The following is a 25,868-nucleotide window of genomic DNA, read 5'->3' on the forward strand; positions in this document are numbered from 1 at the left end:
TTAGGCTACAATAAATCGTACAATTAAAATTAAGTCATAAATTCTGTTAAGCAAACTTTTTAAATATTGTATTTTTTTTAAGAATTCTCTTTCAAAATATTACAGATTATGTCCACAGTTATTTACATTGCGTGTTGTCGTTACGGATTTCCTAGAAAGTAGTCAAATCTACTCGTTTCAATGATAAAAGAAGATGTTCCAGAAGAATTATCCATGGAAACTACGCATCATCAATATGCATTTTGACTGCAGAGAGCAATGTGAATGACGTCTGGTGGCCATGATCGGTTAAATAGCGAAATAAAAAACAATTTCCGTCGCAAATATTGAGAATAATGACCACGAGCAGAAGAGAATGACAATTCAACCATCCGTTTAAAAGAAATCTTTCATTTTTTTCCAAAGCCTGCATTCACAGAAAGGTCGACCGGAACAATGCGATCAAGGTAACGGTGAAAAAGGCGTTACATTTTTTTTAAGTTAATGTACCAAACTGAAATTTTTGTAGGCCTATGTACCCTCTTGGATAGTCCCCGCCCGGAGTTCCAAATAGGGGACTACTTTACCACCGGAATGTTTTATCTGAGAATATTCCATCATGTCTGATTATTTTAAGCTGGAGTAGTTGCGAATCCTCGGGATATCAATGTGGTGGTTTCCCTTTGCCTTCCACATCGCAGTGCTGCAGCCGTTTAAGTAAACGTTAATGTCTCATAATGTGGACAACTTAGTCGGCCACATTATGAGGCCTTATGAAAACAATCTAAGAAGGACAGGTGGAAGGGACGTCAATCAAAAAAATTGCTGCTTGTCTCGAGAATGACGCTATAACCGTCGAAACTAGCCGGCAGCACCATAAAGTTGGTGGAACTGTACTGTGTTCTTTTGTTCTACCATGAATATCTCCTCGTTCCACTAACGCCAAAATCAGTTGATGACGTAGAGTATCGAAAGCATGGCCGATAGTAGAGTTTTATATTAAAGCGAGGATATTACCATAAGTAGTTTATATTTTATTATGGATATAGATTCGTTCATTCATCACTTTGACTCACCTGGCTGAGTGGTCGGATCCTCTCTAGGATGCTGCATTCTGCCTGCAGGGCGGAGGGGGGCGGGTGGTCGGGGGTTGGGGGCTGCTGGTAGTGCGTGGGGCTGAGGGGCACGGCCGAGGGCCCCACCATCCCGGCCCGCGTCTTTTTCTTCTTCTTCTTGGCCTTCTTGCCCCTCACCGCGGCCTCCTCCGCCACCGCGCCCCACGACCCCGCCACCACCTCGCCCTCCGAGTACCTCTTCCCATCGCCTCCCCGCCACGCCCCCGCCGGCGGCTCGTAGTTCTCGTACGCGTGGTCGTTGTGCCTCCTCAGCTTCCGGCGGCAGTAGGGCCTCTGCCTCTCCGAGGGGTCGTGGTGCTCGTGGTGCGGGGGCCTGGGGACGGGGGGAGGGTGGTGGTGCGGCGGTGCGGGACAGCACCCGCCTCGCATCTCCACGTACTGGTCGGCGCTGCGTCCGCGCCGGAGGGCGGCGGCCTCCCGCCCGGGGGAGTGGGCCGAGGATGGCGGGGGCGGCCGCGGGAGGTCGTGTGGGGTCAGGCCGCCTCCGCTGCTGCTCGCGTCGTCCCCCTTGCCGTGGCCTCCGCCGCTCCGCGCAAGGAACAGGTACTCGTAGGCCACGCCGCCGCACTCGCCCAGCTGAGGGTGCGTCGGCGACACCGATAGGTTCCTCCGCGGCGGCTTCTTCGGAGGTGTGGGCTGCAATGTGAGGGTCAGGGTTTTTAAAACCACTTGTACAAGATAAGGTAGCATGGAAATCCAGCGGATAAGAGTAGCGCAACTAATTGAAGGTATCTAGAGAAAAATATCGGGATCATTCATCTCATATGATCGTCAAATATTTCTTAAGAAACCGTAAATTCGGCGCCTACTTACTTTTTCCTTCCCTTCATACTCCCTCCTCCTGGGGTACAACTATAAAGGATTTACCTGCCAACCTTTTCGAGCCCTTCCCAAATATTCAAATACTTTCAAGAAAAATCCTGGGAGTGTATTATGTGTCTATTTTACTGTTTTGATTTCATATTTTTCTGTTCCCACAAGGTATCTTGGATAGCCAATCGTGTTACCCAACGGGTAATTGTTGACACAGCAGCCCGCAAGTTATGTCAGCAATTACCCGAGTAGCCTTCCAAGACGCTATACGCCGGGAAAACACCAGAGAATACTCGACCAATAGGCAATTTGCCATTTTTTTTTATCCATTTGCCCCGAAAAGAGCACAGATATAATCATTTACGACGATAAATATTCAACAATTAACAATGAACGATCACAAATACATATGTCCTGGATAGGAACTACCTACCCAAGCGAAACTCGAACCCGCGAACTTCGGTTGGGCCGGTGATATTTGCTACCCCGCCGCCACCGAGGCTGATACCTTCATACCAATAACAATATTTTTTCTTCGTTAACAGTCATAAGCTTCAAGACCACTCACCGAGACTTTGAGTCCGGGCGCCATGGGGACGTAAGCGTCGTGGCTGCATCGGCGGTGGGGCCTGGGGCCCTCGGCTGGGTCGGAGGGTCCGCGCGCGAGAGGCGAGGGCGGCGGGACGCTGGACCCGGACGAGATGCTGACGCGGTCCGCGTCCCTCGAGAGCAGATCGGACAGGTCCTCGGACACGCAACTGGAGTCGAGCGACTTGGAGAGGGAGTGGTGCGCCTGGTGCACGTGGTGGTGCGAGTGCGGCAGGGAGAGCGGCTGCGAGCGGGATGCCAGACCCTCCGAACCCCTGGGTGCGGTCCAATCCAAAAGAGAGACGCGGCAGTGCAGAGGAAAAGGAAATGATCATCAGGCGAGAGGGACACAAAAAGATAGAGAACGATTCCAGCCTTAATCTGGTGGCCCTAACAGAAATACAAGATAATCTTAGCTATTATTTAGTAAGGGAAACATGGCATACATCTTTTAGACGTTTGGACCGGGAAAATTGGGTTCATGCAATTTCCTTTAATGTTTGTGCAATAATTATTCCAAATTAATGACGAAAAAGATAAGTGTTTCTTTGAGGCACCTCAGTTGTTCCGTTGACGAGTTAGATTTTTATGGCAAAGACAGCGATGCCTAAAGCAAAAATTAAGTTAATGCTTTGTCAGCAGGTAAATCGATTCCCACACCGGATCCAGCAATTTTAACAGTAAATTGAAGCTACTGGCAATTTTGCACAAGTACTTTAACTTTACTTCACTAAATTTTTTCATCTGAAGATGATATAAAAATGTATTAAAATCGATCGTACATTATATTTGGTTGAGACTTTCGCGGTTGTACAGGAACGCCTATTTTGGGATCTTGGCGTGTGATCAGGTTGACCAGACGTCTCAAGACCCCCACTTCCGAGGGTAAATCGTATTTGACCAGCTTTATCCCTTTCATCTGGCAGATGATACTAATGAATTTTATTTTTTCTGGCCTAATGAATGCATACAAGCACAAACAAGAAGCACGGTGTAATTGCGCCTTGCGTTCCTCATTTCTATCACCATTCCCACTTATATGAAAAGCTATAACCTATATGAAAACCCTTCCCTTAAAAAATTAAGTCTAACGTGGGGCTCGACTATGTTTTGAGCAGTTAAAAGTAGCACGTTTAAATGGCAATAACGAAAATTGACACTAACAGATAACAAACCAAAGAACAAGGCTTACCAAAGTTTCACTAAAACACTCACATATATATCTCGATGGTGTCAGGCTCAACCAATGAAATTATTTACTTCTACAACGAAAGTAAAGCTTAGTAAAATTTTACAAATTCCATTTTATCGACCTGTTTCGTGGTAGAGTCCACATCATCAGGTGATTTTCATAAGAACCCTTAACCTTAAATGGGTATGTAATTCTAAAAGAACTTCTCTAATCTATACATAACTTACAAACAAACTTGAATAACCTAATAAACCTCAAAGGTTTTTAAGTACTAGCCGGATGACGCGGACTGCTCCACAAAACCGGCCGCAGAACAACGAAATTCTGTGAAATTTGAAAAAAAAAATACTTCCATTGTTACCACGCCAATATTATTTAATTTCTGCTCCCCACGACGCATTAGGGCGAGGTAAGGTGCCAAAGGCGGCGAAGCTGACGAGTTACTTCCCAGGGATTTGAATATCAACCGATCTTTGAAAAAAGATGAGACGCAGTCTGGGAGTGTGAAGAGTGGAGAAAAAAACTTGGGACTCAACATTCCACGACCGATGCCCCCCCTTCCAAATTCTTCCTCCGAATGAAAGGGTCGGGAAGGCGAGCACTTCACCAAACCGCACCCCATCGCAACCGCAACTTCATCCCCTCCGCTCTCGATCCATGCATTATTCAGCGCGATATGGGGGATAAACTTTTCCCTTCTTTCCCCGCACCCAGCTACACCCAACCCCACCACCCAACGCTTCCTCATTAAACCCTTTTTCCCTCAACAGGAATTCCTTCACTTGCCTCCCGCTTAAAATGTACCGACAACCCCAAAAAGGAATTTCAAATCCTTCTCCTCACCTACCGAAAATAATTTCTTCGGCCAGCTAAATGCTATGCACCACGAAATTATATATTTAAAAAAATGCAGATTCGTCTAATTCAGAATTATGAATAAGATATTATTAGAGATTTAAGGATCTTCTCTTTACATGGTACAATTTCAATGAAAATAAAAGTAAAATTAATATTAAGAAATATTCATGGGATGAAAAAGAACTTCAGAATGGCATTCCCCAAAAAACTCCGACGAGAGAGGAAAAAGCATATAAAACTGTACTATGCGGGATTCAAAGATTGAATATACCGGGAAAAAGAATTTCTTTACCTACCAGTAGAGAAAAATATATACTTTATTTTCTCGTTTCTTTACACATGGATGCAAGGAAAAAAAGCGTATGCCCATCCGTTCGGTAAAATATCTCTATATTTAACTTCTGCACACAGATATAACGGGGAAAAAAGAATTCCTTGACTACCCGTTCGACAAAATACGTCTCTTATTCCATCAATTCTGTAGATTTATGGATTTCGCGGGAAAAAGGAACCCCTATACCTATCCGTTCGGGAATGTCTTTCTCTATTTATCGCTCCCACACATACATGGGGTGTTTCAGGAGGAATCTGAAAATACTTCGGGTGGTGGTAGGGGAGACAGTTTTAAGCATTCTTTGTCTTAAGGCCGTTTTACACGGAGCGCGTCATTGTGCAATCTGATGCACAGGTATGTACGAGGGTGGAGTCAAAATTGCGCCGTGTAAACCGGTGAATTTCTGGAATATACACGAAAATGCATGGATGATAGATGGAAAAAAAGCGCCTGCTCTGATTCCAAGCTCGCATTCTCGCGATTTCAAAAATATTTTCAGCGCTAACATGCGCAATGACATGACCAGTGTAAATCGTGGGGTAAACATGGGGTTGCAACTCCTTAGTCACTGAGCTATGGCAACGCAAACATGTTGTTGGATGTACTTTGAAATTGCCAAGAGAACGCAAGCAATCAACAATGGATGGATACTAACGCAGAGGCAGTGGATGCGGCCGAGGTCCTCCCGTCACCGTCCGGGGGCTGATCCCGAGCGCCCCTCCTCTGCCTGCCCCCCTGGGGCCGCTGCCTCCGGTGCCTCCCTCCACCCCCGTCGTCGTAGTAGCGCCACCTGGAGGAGGAAGGGGAGTGCGCGGGCGAGGAGTCCTCCGCGTCCACAACCGGCACGTCCAGCTCCTCCTCATCGTCTTCCTCCTCCTCCTCGCCCTCCACACCGGCCCCTTCCTCTTCCTCCTCGCGGCCCCCTTTCGGCGTGAGCCGGACGTTCTCGTAAGGGCTCCCGAGCGTGGGGATGGGAGGAAGCGGGTCCGCGTTCTCCTTGTCCTCCGCGTCGCCGCCCTCTTGGTGTCGCTGCTGCTGCTGTTGGTGGTGGTGCTCCCGGCGTCGGTGGTGCTCACCTCCTCCCTTGCGCCACGTGCCCCGGCCCCCGCCGCCTTCGCCCCCATCGGCGGCGGGGCGGGGCCCGCCCTGCGGGGGCGAACGCGGACGGTCCCTGTAACCTGGGGGTGGGGACAGCAATGTGATCTCAAGACGACGCACGCAGGCACTGCGAAGGCCTACAAAGGGTCCAGGTCGGATAGGGTTCAGGCATGGACACACAGAATAGAGATAGAACAACAAAAAAATACACATAGACACACAAAACCAGCATCATCACCATTACTACGTTTGAATGTCATGTTTGTATGTTTGCGTTCTTAAGTTCGCGTTGTGTTCTTGGTAGCGATGGGAAATGGGTTTGAGGTTAGAGGGAGAAATATGGAGGAGAAACTGGGTGATAGCCAATAAGGTATGGAGGGAAAACATTTGTGGGACACGCACTATGATATTTATCGAATACATACCCTGTTCAATTTACAAGTTGGCAATCTCCACTTAACTTCGACTGTTAAAGAGTCAATTTAAGGTATGTTTCATTAACGCGATAGAGCTACTTTTAATAGTTAGAAAAATTTCGTTTAACTTTCAGACTTCGCATGGAACTTTTACGATCGCTGCCAACTTTTCCAGAACAAAGTAAGTATAAGCACACACATTTTTTCTAAAGACTTCAATGTCTATTTATCCATAGTAATTAATTTAAGGCTGAGTTAAAGAACGCCATTTGGGCTTAACGTTATCATTTAAAGGAGAGACCACATCATGAGTTACGCACTGAATGAAAATTGAATCATTATGAATGACTTGCAATAATCGTTAAAATTATAACTGTTATTCATTAGTTTAATATGCATATTTTATTTAATCAAGATCAGATACTGATGGAACATTTAAGAAACGGGGTTCTCACACAAGCAAAAACACAAATGGGCCCTTTTATCTTTCTAAACATCAAAATAATATTCTGCATGAGCTTTCATTTGCTGGAAAATACTTCGATATATTCACCAATACTATTGATTCACAAGCCAAGTTTAGCAGTGTGCTGATTGGTGCGGAGTATTTATACGATGGTATAAAAGGTTGTCACTAACTAGGAAGTATTCTATTTAAGCATTTAAACACTGCAAGTAAAAGGAGGAGTTAAATATTAAGCTGCTTGAGGATTAAGCAAACTACTGCAAGATTAATTAATGAATGAAATTTTATTAATGAAATATTTTGAGATGTTGATGCTTGAAATTAGGATTTATGAAATTAAGGTTTTATAATAGCGGTGTCCAGGAAGAAAAAGGATTCAGAGGATGTGAATTCTTAGACTAACATTCCTGGCCTCGAGAAGCAAAATTGATCTAGAAGCTACAAGTGAGAAATTATAATCTGCCAATTCAGTTAGCTCTAAAAGTGAGTTAATGTACGGAGGGGGTACCTTCGGAGCTGATCTCGAGGCAAAGTTGAAAGCTATAAAAATATAGGCGGTCAGACTGGCTGCATTTGATCATAAGCGGAATGGAAAATTATTGCCAAAAGATTCCAAATAAAGCGTTCTTAGAAGCTGTGATTAAACCACTGCAAATAACAGCAAAAACCGCAGCAAAACTTATAATCAACAGGCATCTGAATGTTATACAAGCAAGCGAAAAATTAAAAAATTAAGGGCCAGAAATAAGTTGTGTCCACTCGAATAGGAGCAAGCTAGCGTATTTAGTAATTTGCGGAAATCTACAATTGCAAGAAGCAGCTTTAACAAGGCTTTGTGCACAAATGTAATTGCAGAATTCTTGAATACTAAAGGGATTCAATAACTTCTGCGCCAAGAATATCATCGAGGATGTTTTCCACACAGATTCTGACATTAAGGACAAAACCAAGACGGCTTCAGGTTTTTTAGAGTAAATATCACTTTTTTAATTTAAAATACTAAAACTCTATTAAATATATCAATGCATTGCCATGGTCTCGAGTCACAAATAATCAGTAGTGTATTTCTATTTAAGCTACGGTTCTCGAATGTGATATCACAGTTCATTCAATTCACATAAATTTCTCCGGGGTTGGAGAAGAGTGTTCAACGATGAGGAATGTTCACTACCAGCACGTATTCATAATGAAGAGCACGGTGCACGTGCAAGTAGCTAAGAGAACAAGTTTATAACCATGAAAAGACCAATCATGAAGAATTTCCTTTTCGTCACCTATACAAATGTAATGGCCCATGAATGAGTGTGAGTATAATATTCGTTGTATCATCTCGTAACATAATCTACTACCGGAATCATAGCTGCAAAAAAATTGATGATATGGCTGACAATATTTACTGAAAACTTCATCCGTTCGCGTCCATTTTCACCTAAACGTGTCAAAATAAGTGTGCTTCTGTCGGAGTCTCCTCGTCTGCAACGAATGAAGTTGTACGATTTGAATGGTGCCGGTGCTTAGCAAGGCGCCCCCGTGCAACGGTGATGTTCCCGCTTTCTACCACTAAAAAAAGAAACAAGAGGCACTCGTGTGGTGGTGGAGGGATGGTAGGAGGGTGCAGAAGAGGGGTGGGCAGAATATGTGGATGCGGGGCCTCACCCTGGATGATCTCCATGATGTCGTGGGTGACGTGCGTGGGGAACTGTCCGAGGACGTCGAGCACGGTGTGCCCTCCGGAGTCGCGGGCGGAGAGATCGACGCCCGACTCGAGGAGCGCGCGGACGCAGTCCGTCTTGCCGCAGAGCGCCGCCTCGTGCAGCGCCGTGCCGGCCGCCGTCCGCGCGTTCACGTCCATCCCGGCCGACAGCAACACGTCCACCACGGCCCTGCAATCGATGGAAGGAGAGCAATGAATTGGGCGTTCGCTAACCAGGGAGGGTATTTCAATGTTCAAGATAATTCGAATCTCAACAATTTAAGTATACAGGGACTAGCCACGGTGTGACCTTTACCGAGTTACCCGTGAATTAAACGAATATTCCTTTAATGTCGATGCCTTATTTAAAAGCGTCAGTCATAATCACGAAAACAACTCGCAATATTATAAGTACATCTCGACCTCTGATATTGATAGCACTTCATTTATCTCGAGTTTAGGTCGCACCGTGAAAAATGTTATACACGGCCATCGTCATGGTATTTAATGTCTTCTATCGTTAGGACTACTCAGAATTCAGAAAGACATCCAGATCGTACATCAAACGACTATTACTTCGGGTTCAAAAGTACCATTAACCACTAAAATATCAATATCATTTTGGATATAAAGTTCACGATGTTTCAAAATGGACTTAATTCCAGATTGAGAATTAAATATTGCAATTATCAAGATATACTTGTAAAAGCAATAATTTCCTGAAACTTGTGTCGGTCAAATAAAATTTAATGTGGAAATTCACGGGTTATTTTCGAGATCACGATATTCTGAGAGTTCTTCAACAAGAAAATAAATGGTAATTCTCACGCACTAAGTACTTGACAGAATAAAATCATTTCGCAGAGGTAAAAAAAATTGAAAATTATTCCATAATATTAAGTAAACCGAAAGCTTTTAGTAGAAAATAAAATTTAAAATTATCTCAACGAAATATTTTTATTAACTGAGAAAGGTTTCCGGTATTGAACACTTGAGTAGCTTGATTATAATCGCGAGTTCCACCTGATTGTTACTATTATCAGTGAGAACTCGCAATTATTGTCAGATGAAACTTGTTTCCGTCGCTTTATAGGTGTATTAGGTTGAATTTTGCACACGTATTCCAAAATTAGTGAATACAAGTCGAGTACCATCTTTGAACATCTCCAATCCAATCTATTTGTATCTCATTAAACTCAATCCAATGGAATGACAACAGCCAATCTCCAATCAAAGAAAATGTGCTTATTTCAAGAGAATCGTTCAGAGAAGGAGAATTGGGAGTGCTTATGTGTTAAAGGTATCCTTTTGAATGAGTGGATTAACACACGGTATTTCAATAGCTTTTATTTGATAATTTTATAGAATTAGACTTGAAAGAATTGGTCAGATAGAGTTGTAGAAATATCCTGGAAGGATTAGGTTGGAACCAATTGGATAAAGGAAAGGTTTAACTCCAACGGTTATTCAAAACAGCTCCATTAAAGTGTAACTCAAGAAAATATTTATTTAGAGCCACACTGTATTCTAAGCATGACAAAAAGCCGTTTAATAAAGGAGATACATTGAACACAGAGATAAAACATATTGATATTGTTTAATATTGTTAACAATAATAAATTTTAAAATAAAAACACATTCAATAAAAATAATAATAGAAATATAAATAGCTTAAACCACCCACAAAATTCTGGAAGATACACATAAGTAATATTCTAGCAAGAAGCATAATAAAATCATAAGATATATAAAGGTAAATGGATAGAGTACAGTTATCATCGAAATATGAGTAGAGACTGACTGATGCCTAACTACTCCTTTGCAAAAGTTCATCACACGAATAAAAAAATTTCTTTCACAATAATGATAAAAAATAGCACCTGAAGGAATAGCCAATTCAATGGGTGATTTAACAATGATGCGTATTGCTCAGCTTTAAGACACAATCACTCTACGGGCACTTCGAAATGAACAGCTGTAAGCAACCGTGAAATTTCCACCCAGCGCACACTCCCCACTGTCGACAAGTGCAACTCTCAAGTGCACTCGATTAATAAAGAATAAAAAAATTACACTTGACCCCACATAATCCCACCAAAGCCATGGAACCAACACAATTGGCACCATCATCGAGGGAAATACATATTTCAGAAGGGCCATCGAAGATTACGAGAGGCCACACAGCTTTCCCTTTTCGCCAATTACACCTCCGGGGACGGCTCCCTCCCACCCCCAGACCACACTCGAAGTCGCCGCGAGTTGGACCCTCGACGCCCGGCCAAATGATTCCGTGTCCCCGGGAGTATGAGGGGGGAAATAAAAAAGAGCCGGAAGAGACTCGCGGGAGACGATAAAGCAGCGAACGGGAAGTGGTTCAAATTGTGGAGTGCGCGCCGAGGGAACAGAGACGGATAGGGAGAGCGATTCGCGGCCCTCAAGTGGTCGCCAGCATTGTTCCCACTATGTTACCAGCGGCAACGGCGAAGGGTGAGTAGGGGTGAGGGGAACCAACACACCGCTTTGGATCAGGCTTACTAATGCCAAATCAGTACTTTTCGTGGCGTGAAATCCAATCTAGAGAACAATCCCTGGATCTTTCTCTCATAGGATGATCTTCTATTTCTCTAACAACATTATATCCGGTATCTCGAGTCGCCCTAATGAGCCGCGGCGCGAGGTTCTTCCAGTTTCCCCCTTCTTCACTTATTTCGCAGGCATCGCAGGGCAGAAATCAAAAGTCATCAATCCTTATCTCTTTGATAAATGGTGATGTCCTGGCCGAATGAATCGGATCCATTCACTAACCAAAGACCAGTCATAACTACTACAGATATCCAAATATTTTTAAAGGAATATTTATCGACAGAAGGGATATTTAAAGCAGTAGGAGATGATTTTTCGGGAAACTATTTCTAGAGTTGTTATAGCCTATTTATTTATTTATAAATTACGCAAGAAAGCAAACTACTAGTTCAATACACGCAACACATGGTACAAGGGAACTAACAAGGGCATGGGAAATATTAAGAGCTCGGACGAGAATGGCACGGAAGCGGATGACGGCGATTAGTAACGATGCCTAAGAGGAGAGCAGAACGAATAAGTACTCGGAAACTCCTTTATGAGTGAAAAATGCCCTGTGGGGTTGAGGGTGGACCAGGCAAGTGTATCGTTCGGAACGGGCATTGTGCAGCGAAGTGATTGCTACAAGGATCGGCGCGTGGCCCCACCACCAGGCGACTTGGTATAATACTGTACTCGAAGGGCCAAACAACATCCCGGCCGGAGCTGGCGGGGGCAGCTGTGTTTCGAGCGATGCATGTACAAGGGCGGAGGGAACAGAGGGGGAACACGGTGGGATTAACTACCGGAAAGTGGGTCAGGAGTACGTACCCTTGAGTTGAGAAACGTGGTGAAAGGCCCTCCCCGAAATGGTAGCCCAGCCCTTATAAGGCGTTTCGGAATATAGAAAATCCATCGACATAATATTATTACCCACCAATATCAAGGAAAATTAAAAAAGTAGAAAAACCTAATATATATTCTCATACTAATAAAAAAATAACTAGCCAAATGGCTGAAAGCCATACTAATTCATTTGTCCCCATGCAATTATAACTGATTTTAGGTTCTTTATTTTTAACATCAATATACGTGTGCTATTTAAGATTTTCCAACATATTAGAAATATAATCATCCATTAATGCTTTTTTTATTATGATGCATTGCACTACGGAAAATCAATACCATAATATTATGCAAGCCATAATATATGTAATGTTAACGCATTTATAACTTATTTTTATATGGATGTACTGAGGGGAATGATTCACTTTATTGTACCATACTGTGATAGTGTAGCTATAGAAACGCATAAGTTTGTGTAATATTTAGAAGTCTACCGTTCCTGAATTCCCATGGCAATTGTACCGAGGCTCATGGTACCAGATGTTAGGCCCTCGCGGTCCATCAGGGATGGCATTGCGAGGGAGAAAGGACTTTCAAGAAGCCACAACCGAATGAGAGCCTTAAAAACTACTCTAAACCCGCGTTTGGCGGTATGCGTATTACTTCGAATTATCGGGGAATTTTTTCTCAAGGCACTTCATATACGCCGTAGTTCACCCGGCAGACTTCGAATACAGTCATAGTTTCTCATTATTTCGTTTCGCGACTTCAACGACAAATCAGGTTCTCCATTTCACGGATATATACATGGAGAAAGATACGTTTTTCAAATTCTCAACCCTTGAGACTTTTTTGAAATATTTTTGATCGAAGCAGCAGAAGGATTCTTTGCAGCGACAATTTTCAATGAAAAGAAAAAAAAACATTTCTTATTATGAATGAAAAAATTCGTATGAACGGATAACGGGGCAGGGGAGGTGACTTTTCTTTTCAGCTACTTTATGACGTCAAATAAACTAGTAGAAGCAATCAGCGATAGGTGACTGGTTTCGTCGGTACACTTGGACCTGGACGGTTTCCAACTCAGCATGAACCAGATTTTACAGTCTATCCAACCGGGTCCCCATTGCCTCATCCACACTATCCCACACAACAAAGCAAAATACCCTCGAAAGAAAACATTTTGAGCATGTAAACTAACCGGAGGATCAAGCTAACTTCAAATATGCGCTCATCACTTTTTACAACTGGAAAGAATGAAATGAAATAAAATGTTCTTCTTAGATATGTTATGTAAAACCAACACGGTCTTACTAACAGTAAATTTAAAAAATCATGTGAGTGATAGCAAAAACAATCCAAATGAGAAAATTTACACATGCTCATTGAAATACCACTGATATTTATATCACGCATTAAAGTCACTCTATCAAATAGTTACATTCGGAATACATTAAAGGCCAATGGAAAATACGAAAGATCAGATGAAAAAACAAAGCGTACCCAACAACAACAGACGTACCACAATATTTAACACGCATTGAAAATTCTACTAATTAGTCATGATAATGAATACTTAGTTTATTTCTCGGAAGGCGCCCGGCATGCTGGACCGAAACTCGAAGAAAAATTTTCATTTCTAATACATAGATAGCATGCTCAAGTATCTAATCAAATATGACTTCGCTGAGGGAAATATAAGCAACCCATTACCTAAGGCGACAATTAACAAGGCTGAATTAATAATAAGAACACAAACCATATCGTGGAAAGGGAAGGAGCCACAAAAGCGAACAAGCCAGGCAGAAAAGGGAGGAGTCACCGTAAGTTAGAATAAAGGAGGGTCAACGGTGAGTCACTGTGAAAAGAAATTCGACTGAGTAATAAAGAGGAAAACAGGTTCAAGGAAAAGTAAACGCGCATACAAAAAATATGTTTCCTAGAACTAGTCATTGTCATATATATTTGGTTTGGTTATCGAAAGACGATGGACGAGCACGTTTAAAATTTGAAGAAAAATACAGAACTAGATAATAGAGTCCGGTCATGGTTTTGGGTTACTCTACCAGACATTAAGGTGATTTACAGTTCATGCTAAGGTTTCATTACGTCACGATGAATGCTTCCAGAAAACATCTGAATAACAGTGCCAAAAGTGTATCGCATAGTGAAATTGAGAACAAATGCACTTAATTCGGAAATTGATGTTCTCTTAGAGCAACGCCATCACCGTCGCTAATTAATGATCTTAACGCTTCTTCTGGCATATATTAGCAACACACACAGGATGAAGAGGCTAATTCGAATTAAAAACTAAAACCATTCCGCTAAGCGAACAAGCGGGCAAAAGGGGAAGGACCCGCACGGGAGTGGACAAGATAGTCGCTGAAGTGATGACGAGAAGGCAAAGATAAGATAAGGAGTAAAGCGAGTAATAATAAGTAATAAGAGGGACGACACACTCCAACAAAATTGAAAACGCGTTTATATGCATTCTTCATTATCATCATGGCTTACTTACCCAAATGTGACATAATTATTGTGTATTATAATGTGCGATTATAATTTCACGATTACAATTTGAGGGAAAATATCACAAAAGATGCCATGGCTATCGCAGATAATTTACTGTTCACGACAAGTTTTCATAATTCTTACTAGGCCACATTTAAACCAGCGCCGAAACTGAATCATTTTCTCATTATATACCTGGAATAAAATACGTAATTATCAAATTGACGCTCCGTTCGGGTAGCGCTATCATCACCACTAAGTGGTAATCTTGCCTTATCTTATAGCGGGCAGTAGCACATTGGATGCACAGCCTGATTCGAATTGAAAATAAAACCATTCCGTGAAGCAAATTCGCGAGCAAGGCGGAAGAAACCCGCGCAGGAGTGGAAATCCAGCCAAAGGATGGATTAAGTTATGGAATACCAGCACATTACAACAAACGCTTTTACCAATTTACAAACTTTATTAAAATTTGGATTATTTGCCGAAAAGTGACAAAAATGCAAAATGATAATTTAGGAAAAGTTAGACTATAATACATAGTGTTTCGATGGATTTCACCAAATATGCCATTGCTGACATCGGTAATTTCTAATAAGTGCCAAATTGTCATTTCATGATACATGCTTACAAAAAAAACATAAAACCGTGGGCCACAAGTAAACTACGAACTCCGGAATGAACGAGCTAAATTAGCATATTGAGGTTCTGGTCGAGCGATGCCATCAACGTCCCTAATTGGTAATCTTGCCTCTTCTTCTAGCGGGCAGTAGCACATCCGAGGAACATCCGCGATTCGAAAAACAAAACCGTTCCGCGCGAAGCGAACTCGCGCGCGCGGGCGGAAGGACCCACGCGGCAGTGGACACAACGCACAGTCAGTCACGGGAGGAGGTGGAGGAGGGAGGGGCTTTGCGACGAGGGAACAGATAGGAGGACACCGAGGATCTGCGCGAACGGACGAGCGGGTGCGGAAAGAGAGGGAGGAAGGCGCGGGGAAGGAGTGGCGAATTCCCGCGGCGGAATACGCGTCTCCGGCCGAGTGGAAATGAATAAATGGGAAGCCGGCGAGCGGAAGGAGAGGAGAGTTTCCAACGCAGGATAGGGGGTATATCAGGAGGGGGGGTTAGAGTGAAAAAAAAGTCGCGACGAGATGCAGGGAAGGTTGGGGAGATATTTCGCGAGCCGCGGACGGGGGAGGGGGGGGGGGACAAGAGAAGAGAGTGAGATACGCGGGGGAGGGGGGGGGGGTTGGGATTGAAAATCCTCCTTCCGGTGGGAGGAGGGGATGGTATCCCCACGCCGACCTGGGACCCGAAAGCGGGAACGTGGGAAGGGGTGTTAGTGGTCGTTTGCTGCATCGCCGTGAAACTGGTGTGGAGATTCCCAGGGTGATGGGATGGGAGAGGGATGTCGCAGGAAAGAGGTGTGGACGGTTTCAGAGAGAGAGGAAAAGGTTTCGCCCATAAATTGCGTCACGAACAATGACGGCAATTCCCAGTGTCACCATGAGATCCCTTCGTCACCCTCCAGCTTCCTCAGGAGTTTTGGTGGGAAGTGAATTTGAGATAAAAGATCCCCAAAGAAGACTTTTCGGATAAAGAAATTATAAAAGAAACTTTTTTTGGCAGAGATGTCGTGGAACAACATATCTAATGATCACCGAAGATATTGTGTAGCCCACAGATTTTATGATAACTGTTTACTACACGTGATTCAATTACTACACAATCATAATCAGGTATTGGTGATTGTTTTTCGGGTTAATTCCGAGTCGAGTCATTTTCTGGCGGACGACAGTTTCGGGCGCGTTCCAGCTCTCTTCTTCGGGTTTGGGAAACCGACGTCCACGAAAAAATGAGTCGACGTGGAATTAACCCGAAAAACAATCACCAATTTAATCCCCGCGGAAGACTCCGTAATAATATCATCAGGTGCTGGCTAAAACTATAACTATCGAAACACGTGTAGTAAGCTGTTATAATAAAAATTTCTGCGTTGATCATTAAATAAATTATTTCCTAGCTTATGTTTTCAAACCACCTATTAAGGATTGATATTAGAACGATGTATGACCACATATTATCCCAAGGGAGACGGATTCTCTACGGATATACTTTAAAAGTGTAGGTTCACTATTCCTTGCCAACTACTTCATGCTCAGCTTCTTCTCATTTTCTACTGATGTGATTTTAAAAATATGAAAAATATGAAATATGAAATAGTCAGTAAAACGCTTCACTTTTTTTGAAATCGTGGCCAAATATTAATTTATGTCTTAGATCGGAGAACGTTAAAAAAACATTACGATAACAAGAATAATAATTCATTAATCGTAAAGGAACTTCGAGTTAAAATTGCAAGTGAGTCGAGAATGACCAATGAAATTAAAATATTATGCTCTTTTGACATGACAGATGGGGTAGAAGGCAGGTTGGCATGAAGCATACGATCTAAGAATCCACACAGTTAGACATCTCCTTCTGGGTAAAAATGGATTACTTCTTCATCCGGTGTAACGATTATTTTTTTTCAAATTTCATGTTGAGTCTCTTTACACCACAGTTATTTAACTGAATAAATGAAACATGGCAGCAAATGAGCAGCAGAAAGAACTTGTAAATAAATTCAAATAAAAAGCCAAGATAAAAAAATATTAAAAATCATTACTTTCAGACATATTACTGAAAAATATTGTTGGAGAAATAGGAATGAATCCATACGAAAATACTCACAACAAGAGAAAAATATTAATTCAAAAAATCGGACAGCTGAAACTCATAAAAATAATTTTTTTTTATTATATATAACATGAGGAATATATAAGCCTAAATCCAAGGATATACATCTTTCACTCACATTATGAAGAGCAAAATTAACAGCCAATAAAATAGACGTATTCAGAAAAATTGAGAGAGAAGGGAAAATTCAAGATTCATGTCGTAAGCCCTTTCTCTCGCGAGCTAAATAAGTAAATTGTGCAAAACGAGTGAATAATTCGGGCTCTTAATTTATGGATGGCTAGCGTTCGCGTTGCGAGAATGAGAAATATGAATGGCAGAGATAAGGGAAGAAGATGAGAGGTATTGGTATGAAGGGTTGGAGGGTAAGCGTCCATTTCCCCTCAGCGTTTCCGGGCTTCCCTCTCCGGAGCCCAAAGTGCGATCGCCCAAGCGAACTCACATATATGCATGCAGAGATATGGGAATCGGTCTTCGCCGATCATTTTTTTCCGAAAACCACCACCAATAGAAAGACTCCATGCGATTTGAAGGGAAAAGGGAAGTGTGTCGATATTGTTGAAGTTTTCCGTTCCGCGGAAGCGTTATTCGTGTTTTTTTTATTTTTATTATTATTATTATTATTATTAAAATTGTTACAAGTAGGCATTTAGCCTGGTGGTAACATGTACATATGATGAAAAAAAAACAATAGAAAACATTGAAAAAAACAATAGAAAAATTGAAAAAAACAATAGATAACATTTGAAAGAACAATAAAAAACATTATACAAAGCCCTTGGTCCCTACTTTTTCAGCCGCTTTTTAAAACTATGTAAATTTTTCGGGAAGGACTCAAATAGTTCTGCTGGTAGGTCGTTCCAGTCCCTTATGGTCCTATTTAAGAAGGAGAACTGCTTCGCATTTGTCCTTTGTGAACGGCACTTTATCTTGAACTGGTGATCGTTTTTACCAACAAAGCTGGGTTTTGATATGTCCTTCCCAAATTCTTTCCATGCTTTTTCCCCACTTATAATTTTAAACATGCCACATAGCCTGCTTCTTTTTCTCCTGTCTTGTAAACTCTCCCACCTTAGAACTCCGAGCATTTCTGAAACACTTTCCGTTTTTTTATGCTTTCCCAACACATACCTAGCAGCTTTTCTCTGCACCCTCTCCAATTTCTTGATCTCTCCTTTGAAATGAGGGTCCCAAACAAGAGATGCGTACTCTAAAGTGGGTCGTACTAGAGTTGTATAGGCCATTTCTTTCGTGGCCCTGGTGCTTCCTCTGAGGTTTCTCATCACCCAGTGCAATACTTTAAAAGATTTTTTGGTTGTGTGCTCGACGTTTAAACCCCATCCCAAATTCTTTGATAAATGGACTCCTAAATATTTAAAGCTGTTAGATTTTGGAATTAAACTACCCGAAAATTCATAATTTCTATTTCCGCATTTCCTTCTTTTGCTGAAGTTAACATACTTGCATTTATTTGGATTTATTTCCATCCCGTTACTAGATACCCAATCCATTAATTTGTTTAAGTCATCCTGAAGAGTTTCCTGATCAATTTTATTTTCTATTTTCCTATAAATAATACAGTCATCCGCAAAAAGCCTTATATTAGAATTTATTTTTTCCGGGAGGTCATTTAGGTATACTAAAAACAATAAAGGTCCTAAGACGCTTCCTTGAGGAACACCGGACGTTACCCTCGCTGTCTCTGAGCATTCATCCCCTACCTTAACTCTTTGCGTCCTGTCCTTGAGGAATTCATCGATCCACAAGATGACTCTTCCATCTATTTCCATTGGCAACTGCCTCATCTTAAGCATAAGCCGTTCGTGATCCACTTTATCAAAGGCCTTAGAAAAATCTACTATTACCGCGTCTAATTCTTTTCCCGCATCTATTAAGTCGGCAATTTCATGGCAAAACCCTAACAGTTGGGTTTCAGGTGAGTGGCCTTTTCTATATCCATGTTGGCGGTTATACACGCATTCCCATAAATCCCAAAGGTAATTTGCTATGATCTTTTCTAACAATTTGCATACTACAGAAGTTAGGCTTACCGGTCTATAATTTTCCACTAGATCTTTATCTCCACCTTTGAATATTGGTATTACTCTGGCCTTCTTCCAGTCACTTGGTAAGGCATTGTTATTCATTGTAACATTGAATAAATGGTATATGTAATTTGAAACGGCCAAGCCACCCAATTTCAATAAATCGATAGAAACTCCGTCGGGTCCCACTGACTTATTTTTTCTCATTTTTCTAATGTTGCCGAAAATTTCTGACCTCGAAGTTTTAATCAGTCTCGAAATAACCAAATCTTTGTCTTCCTGTTGCCCTATTGTTTGGGTTACATCAGTAATTTTGTCCGTTCTGGTTTCCATCCTTGAGAAAACACTAGCGTACCAATTATTGAGGGCATTGGCCTTCTCTTCGTCATCTGTGATTATGGTTCCTTTGTCGTTTTTTAAAACTTCTATTGTTCCCTTATTATCTATCCTTACTATCGTACGACCCCAAAGTGCACGGTAGCTTCCACACTTTCCTGCATTAAAAACTCACTCCTCATACCAGGAGATCCAAATTTCCGTTCTTAAAATGATTTATTTTCTCCTTTCGCCCGATTGGATTGGCGAGTCATTTCGAAAAGCTATGGAAGAAAAGCATGAGCAACAAGATAAGCTCAAGTAGCTGGAATAATTCGAAAGTAACCAGAATAAGTTCGCCCACGTCAGGAACCAGGTATGCACATGGTGGGCATAGAGGAATCAAGAGTATCGCACATCTTCGTCTGTCAGAGCAGATGAAATAAAAAACAGCAAAATTAACCGCTACCAGAGGAATAAGTAGCAGCGCCAAGTATTTTGCTTAGCACTTAAAGATGTTTAATACAGATACATATTGTAAAGAAATCTATGCGATAACTTTTCTCGATGAACATTAAATTTTAAAGATGATGGAAAACATAATGTATGCCTTCACCTGTAAATGTTTATGAACCTTAGGCTACAGACGATCATGTTACACATCAATTTAAACAACCATAAAGCGAGACGACAGGAAAGAACTTGAAAGAATGGCGAACTGATCACAAGCAGCAGTTAAGTACAGTTTAAATAAAAAAGTGGTCACATAACACACGTGATAGATATTTGAAACGTAAGCAAAGTGCATCAAGGAATCAAAATATACACGAGAGGCAATCACTGAATTCTAAGCGACATAATTCAGCCAAGAAAAAAGGCAAAAAAGTACAACATCAACGACCAAATTCAAACTCAATTGAACCTATGTACGTCCAATCATCACAAAAAATTGACCTAGATCGTATCATATCATTTCCGCCGAACAATGATGGATGACAATAATCGAGGGAAAACAAGGTAAGATGATACCAATTTCTGCTCCTATGAGCAGATATGGATATAGCTTGAACTAATGTACTAGACAAGATTGAGCAAGACATGAAAAGTATGATAATGCAACCGATTAGCTGTATATATAGGCTGTCATATAAATCTTCTTAATATTCACACACCTGCGGAATAGTTATTTTGTAAGATTAAAACTGATCCGCCATAATTTTTTTCACACCAACAAAGGTGTATAAATACTGAGTTTGAGATGCTTACATTCCAAATTGCAAACAAAATACGCGAATAAATGTTACTACTTTTGATTGCCATTTCAATACCCCAGAATACGTCGGTGAACAGGAGCCCCTGCAGGCTAAAATAAATGAGTGACAGCCACTTAAACACTCCATTAGAGAACTGCAATGAATAGCTGAGATTAAGATTTCATGATCTGCGGGAGAGGGTAAAAAACAGAATGAATATATGAATGCAGAGAATACCAGCCCACTGGAATTAACCAGCGCAGAACCTGAAAACTACGCCACAGCCTCGGTCACGCGTTAATCTCGCGCTCAAAAAAAATTAGAGAGAACGTTTATTACATTTATAACTATATCACTTTTTTCTCCCAGGGATGCGCTACCGTTTCAATGCGACTTTTATGCCGGGATGATACACGCTGAAATAGGTACCCACAAAGGCAAAATTTCCTTCAAACTATTTCGGAATCAGCGGTGCGATCTCGAGAGAGGCTGAAAAACCGCCCGGTCTCACTCGACTCATCTTTATTCATCATTTTCAATCGGCAGATTCGCCGGAATAAATGCCATTTTGGGGAGAGGAGCGGGAGAACGCGCCCAGCGTCCAACCCTTCCACATCTTTCGCTTGCCACGCCACGGAGCGAAATGCGATAGGCCAACACATGCGATATCTCTCGGTAACGCACAACGTATTCGATTCGGTGAAAATTCGCGAAGCACGTTCATTTTCCTCGGCACATCCTTCGCTCCGATGGCGAATTCCCCACGCCTCTCCCCCCCTACTCCCATCCTCCTGGTGGCGGAGGAAAAGACCTGTGTTTCAGTAGCGAGGGGGTAAAGGGAGGAGCAATAGGATTAGGAAGAGGGAGTACTTTATGTGGAATTAAGGCTGCTAAGAGGGGGCAGGTTTAAGGTACGTATAGATACGAGAACAGGACTACCGGAAAAAATTAGTCGAATAGGCAGCCATTTCATTTTGAAGAGGCAGAACCATTAGAATACTAACAGGTGTAGTAATTTTCCACGCCATTTTACGATTCAACGATTACAGCTCATTATCAAAAGCTATCTCAATATAATGGATATAATGAATACAATATCCGGATAAAATGAATCTTAATCATGAAATTACAGGTTGAAACCAGTTGAGCGAAAAAAGTTGCGCGGAAAATTACTACAGCTGTTTGTATCTGATCATCTTAAACCTTATTTTACTATCAGTACTTATTACTACTTACATCTTATAATCTTACAGTATCTTTTTGAAAATTCGCTATGATAGTCTTGACTCGGATGGGAATCTCTGTCAGACCGCAGATTGAAAAATAGACTACACCTTTTAGATAAATTCAAGAGCAGCGTCTTTTCTAACGAAGTTAGCTATATCTGAACGCCAACATACTACGGAAGATCAGATCATATAAATAAAATTAGAGAGATAGACAGATTCAGAATGTCTATATTTCCACGATCAATAAGAGATTATAACGGCAGCTTTAGAACTCACAAATAGATTGCATGACTTGTAGTGAAGCCTACTAACTTATGTATAAATTAATGCGAGTTTCTGGTATTTAGTATTACTTTCGACAACATGTGGTGGTATAATTTGTTAGTATGCGTGACGTTTTATGGACCGTGTGGTGAGCATGTGGGTCCCAATAGTGGGAGTCCAATTGCATGCTGTATGCTCGTGATTGATCACCCCCTGCCAAACACCCTGGAGGCGGCTCACAGGGTATTAGTAGATATAGATGTACAATGAATACCCAACGTGTACTCGTCAGCAATCAATCTGAGGCAGAACCACTTTAAAAACTCCAAGGAAAATATATTGTAAGCGTGTTGAATATTGAAATTATCTTATAACTTTATTTATGTGTACATACCAAACGCTTTAATAATGAACAATATACTTAAGCTGTAAACTAAAATTTAATTCACGGAAAAATTTAAAATTTGGTCATTTTTTTCCCCGGTCGTCCCTTCTCGTCGTATTCACCAGTTGATGTCACCGTGAGGATGACCTGAATATGAGCTCTCTCCGCCACCAGAGAGAACAATTTTCCGTACGAAAAATTCTGAAAAGTGTAGAAACCATTTAATTTATAAATAAATTACTAGGCTGACTTCTAACAGCTTGACAAATAACAGCAGAGAATCCTCAAAGAATCGGAAACAATAGTATACTGGGGAAAAGAAGTTATAGGGTGAAATTGGGTACCCAGGGTGGTTTTTTTACCTGCTTTATTATTATTTTATTTAGACGAAAAGGGTGTCACATGTATAAATATTTTATTCTAGATAAATCTGGTGGAACTCATATGAATAGAGGGGACTAGCTATTTTCCACAAAATTACTTTATTTGGGGGAAATTATAATTTTTGTCAAAAATGTAAAATTGTAATTTTGTGGAAAGTTGCAGACATATTGATAGGTGGTTCAATTGTTTCAGCTACTCCTCCTATCCTTATTCTTTCCGAAGCCAATATCAGGGAGAGTAATGCATGTTTTCACTATTGTGGAATTTTCAGAGTCCCTAAAAGCGCTTGAACGAGGGCAGTCGGTGTTGCCTTCTAAGTGGCGCAACATTTATAGGCAACGTTAAATGAAGATCCAGGAGCTCCTACATATGTTTAATTGAGATCATTCGTTACTTTTGTTTATATTGTATGTTTTAGTATCCAACAAAATGATCGATGGTTTTTTTCTCCACGCACAAAAATCTGACAATTTCGTAGGTAAATCAAGTAATGGTTTCGCTAGTAGTCGGCCACGTTGTCCCAATGGCAACGCGGGTTTGTCCCTGTCCCCTATCTTCCACTCCTATCCTCTCCCCGGACGCGTCGACGAGCTCCTATCGCGGCGGCGCCTCCTTCCTTCCTTACTCCCCGAGAGACTGAGCGAATTATTGGGTTCCGGCCTCTGTGTGTTGCATCCTTCAAAGGGCACCTTTGGGCGCTCATTCATTTTATGTTTTAGTACTTATAAAATTGCAAACCTCGTTCGGTTTTAACACCTACCAATTACGCTCATGGAAATTCTATCTCGGTTTCCCTTTTCCTTTCCCTCTCACCCTTCCCATTTCTATGGCTCGCGCTTTTGCTTACGGAGTTTTCAAAAAGATTTTTCCGCTGTGATTGTACCTCTTGATCGAGCTATTTTGCTTCCCTCCTTCATTTTATTTCATCAATAGTGCCTCATTTTCCAGATCCGAAAGAAACACTAAAAAAATCCAAACTTGTGGTTCGAGCAGGATGGGGATGTCTTTTTTTGAGTCACGGATCGTTATGCAAGAGTTTAAAGAAAAGTTAAGTGAAGAGTTTGATCTGGAGTGTAGCTCTCTAAGGTGCGGAAACGTGGACACTGAGGAAAGAAGACGAAAGAAGATTGGAGGCATTCGAGATGTGGGTGTGGAGAAGAATGGAGAAGGTGAAATGGACGGAGAGGAGGAGAAACGACGAAGTGCTGGACATCTTGGGTGAGGATAAGGCAACTTTTAGATGAGATACGGAGGAGACAGAAAGTTTGGATGGATCGAGTACTTATCAGGGAGGGGATGTTGAAAGTGGTGTTAGAGTGTAGAATGTTAGGGAAACGGGCAGGGGAAGGAAAAGAATAGGATTTTTTAGATATATTGAAAGGGAGTAGGACTTACAGTGAATTGAAGAAGGTAGCGCTGGAAGGAAAGGGATGCTCCCAGATCACTTCTTTAGTACTCAATGGAAACCTACCTCAATCGGTGGAATACTATTATAATAAAACTGGTATTTTATGACCGCTCTCAAAAAAATCTTCAATCCCTGGTGTTAAGGCTAACGGCTCACGCCTATTGAGGCGTCGTAAGAGATAGAGTGAATATATATATCTCGATACGTTTTCGTTCCATGTTTGCAGGTTCCTTTTTTTGGGTGGAATGGGGCAGTATTTAGAATATTCCTCAAATTGAAAACTCCCCGCCTGCGCGTGCCTTTTGAGGGATTCGGCCCCTCGCATTCTTTTTTTTTATTTGAGCGAGAATTCTTTCGCTCCATTCGCTCCTCGCCACTTTCATTTCCTCCACGCCCACCGTCCGTGGGAGCGAGTCTGATGCGTTCCCTCCTCGCCGCCTCTTCCCAATCGCCTCCGGTCTTCGGCTCCTCCCCGTCCCTACAGCCTTCCTCTCGGCCGCTCGTTTAGGGGGGGTGGTGCAGATAGCAGATCATCCTTAACGCCCGCTACCCAAACCGCCGAGGTTTGATAATATTTTATTTGCCCGAACGTAATTCCTGAGAGTGTAATACCCTCTTTTTTTTAACGTCGGAAGGGGTTGGAAATGGTCGTCGAGGAAAGAGATTGAGAGGAAGGGGTTAGCTTTTTCGGAGTATGGAAAAAAAACGGCATCAGTATTTCTCTTTATCAAGGAACCAATTGTGATAATCCAGATGGAACTCCTTCGGTTTTTTTCCGCGCGGCTCCGTCGCTGGTCTTTCCTTCATTCCAGTCTATCCCTCGTGCATTTTTTTCTGCAGTACGGTGTGGTTGTATTATGCGGAATAAACTGAGAAAGACGAGGAATGTTGTATCTTGTCTCTAGGAGATTTATTTCGTAATTGTTTTGAGTCGGATTTGTCATTTTGAGTGATAGTCTCGCTGTGTTGGCAGCCCAACTGAACCATTTGTAATCAATTTTGTACTTCATTTCCGTTTCCCATCCCTCCTTATGAAGCTTTTTTTGAGTCTACGAGGATTTCGATCCCATTATTTTAATCCTTCCCTTCACTCCTGCCTCCAATTCTTTCCTTTAAGGCCTTAGTCATTTATTATGTGTTGCAAAAAAACGCCACAGAACTATTCCTGATGATAAGAGTAAAGAATTTTGAAGGGTAAGAAAATAAAATGAATACAGGAATTAAAAGATCGAGAAAAAAATCCAAACAAGTAGCCTATTAATTACATTAGTGGCCCACATGACCAAAAATTTGCGATGAGTGGTTTGTCGGAAAGAAATATGGAAGTAAAAAATGCAGAGTGTTATATG

The 25,868-nt window shown here is 41.7% G+C and overlaps 1 protein-coding gene across 3 annotated transcripts in view; it reads right to left on the reverse strand.

The window, feature by feature from the left end:
- LOC124161944 (ankyrin repeat and SAM domain-containing protein 1A-like) overlaps nucleotides 1–25,868 on the reverse strand; it is a 228,709-nt gene that overhangs the window by 74,340 nt on the left and 128,501 nt on the right. For 2 of the 3 annotated variants that reach the window (XM_046538213.1, XM_046538211.1), the window contains exons 6-9: nucleotides 8,537–8,763; nucleotides 5,556–6,135; nucleotides 2,497–2,791; nucleotides 1,056–1,751 (exon numbers count right to left, since the gene is read on the reverse strand). In XM_046538213.1, coding sequence (XP_046394169.1) covers nucleotides 1,056–1,751; nucleotides 2,497–2,791; nucleotides 5,556–6,135; nucleotides 8,537–8,763 — 1,798 coding nt within the window. The remainder of the gene's footprint in view (nucleotides 1–1,055; nucleotides 1,752–2,496; nucleotides 2,792–5,555; nucleotides 6,136–8,536; nucleotides 8,764–25,868) is intronic. The other variant, XM_046538212.1, reaches the window with a different exon arrangement.

This window comes from Ischnura elegans, chromosome 7 (genome assembly GCF_921293095.1).
Source record: "Ischnura elegans chromosome 7, ioIscEleg1.1, whole genome shotgun sequence".
In the NCBI taxonomy this organism is placed as follows: Eukaryota; Metazoa; Arthropoda; class Insecta; order Odonata; family Coenagrionidae; genus Ischnura; species Ischnura elegans.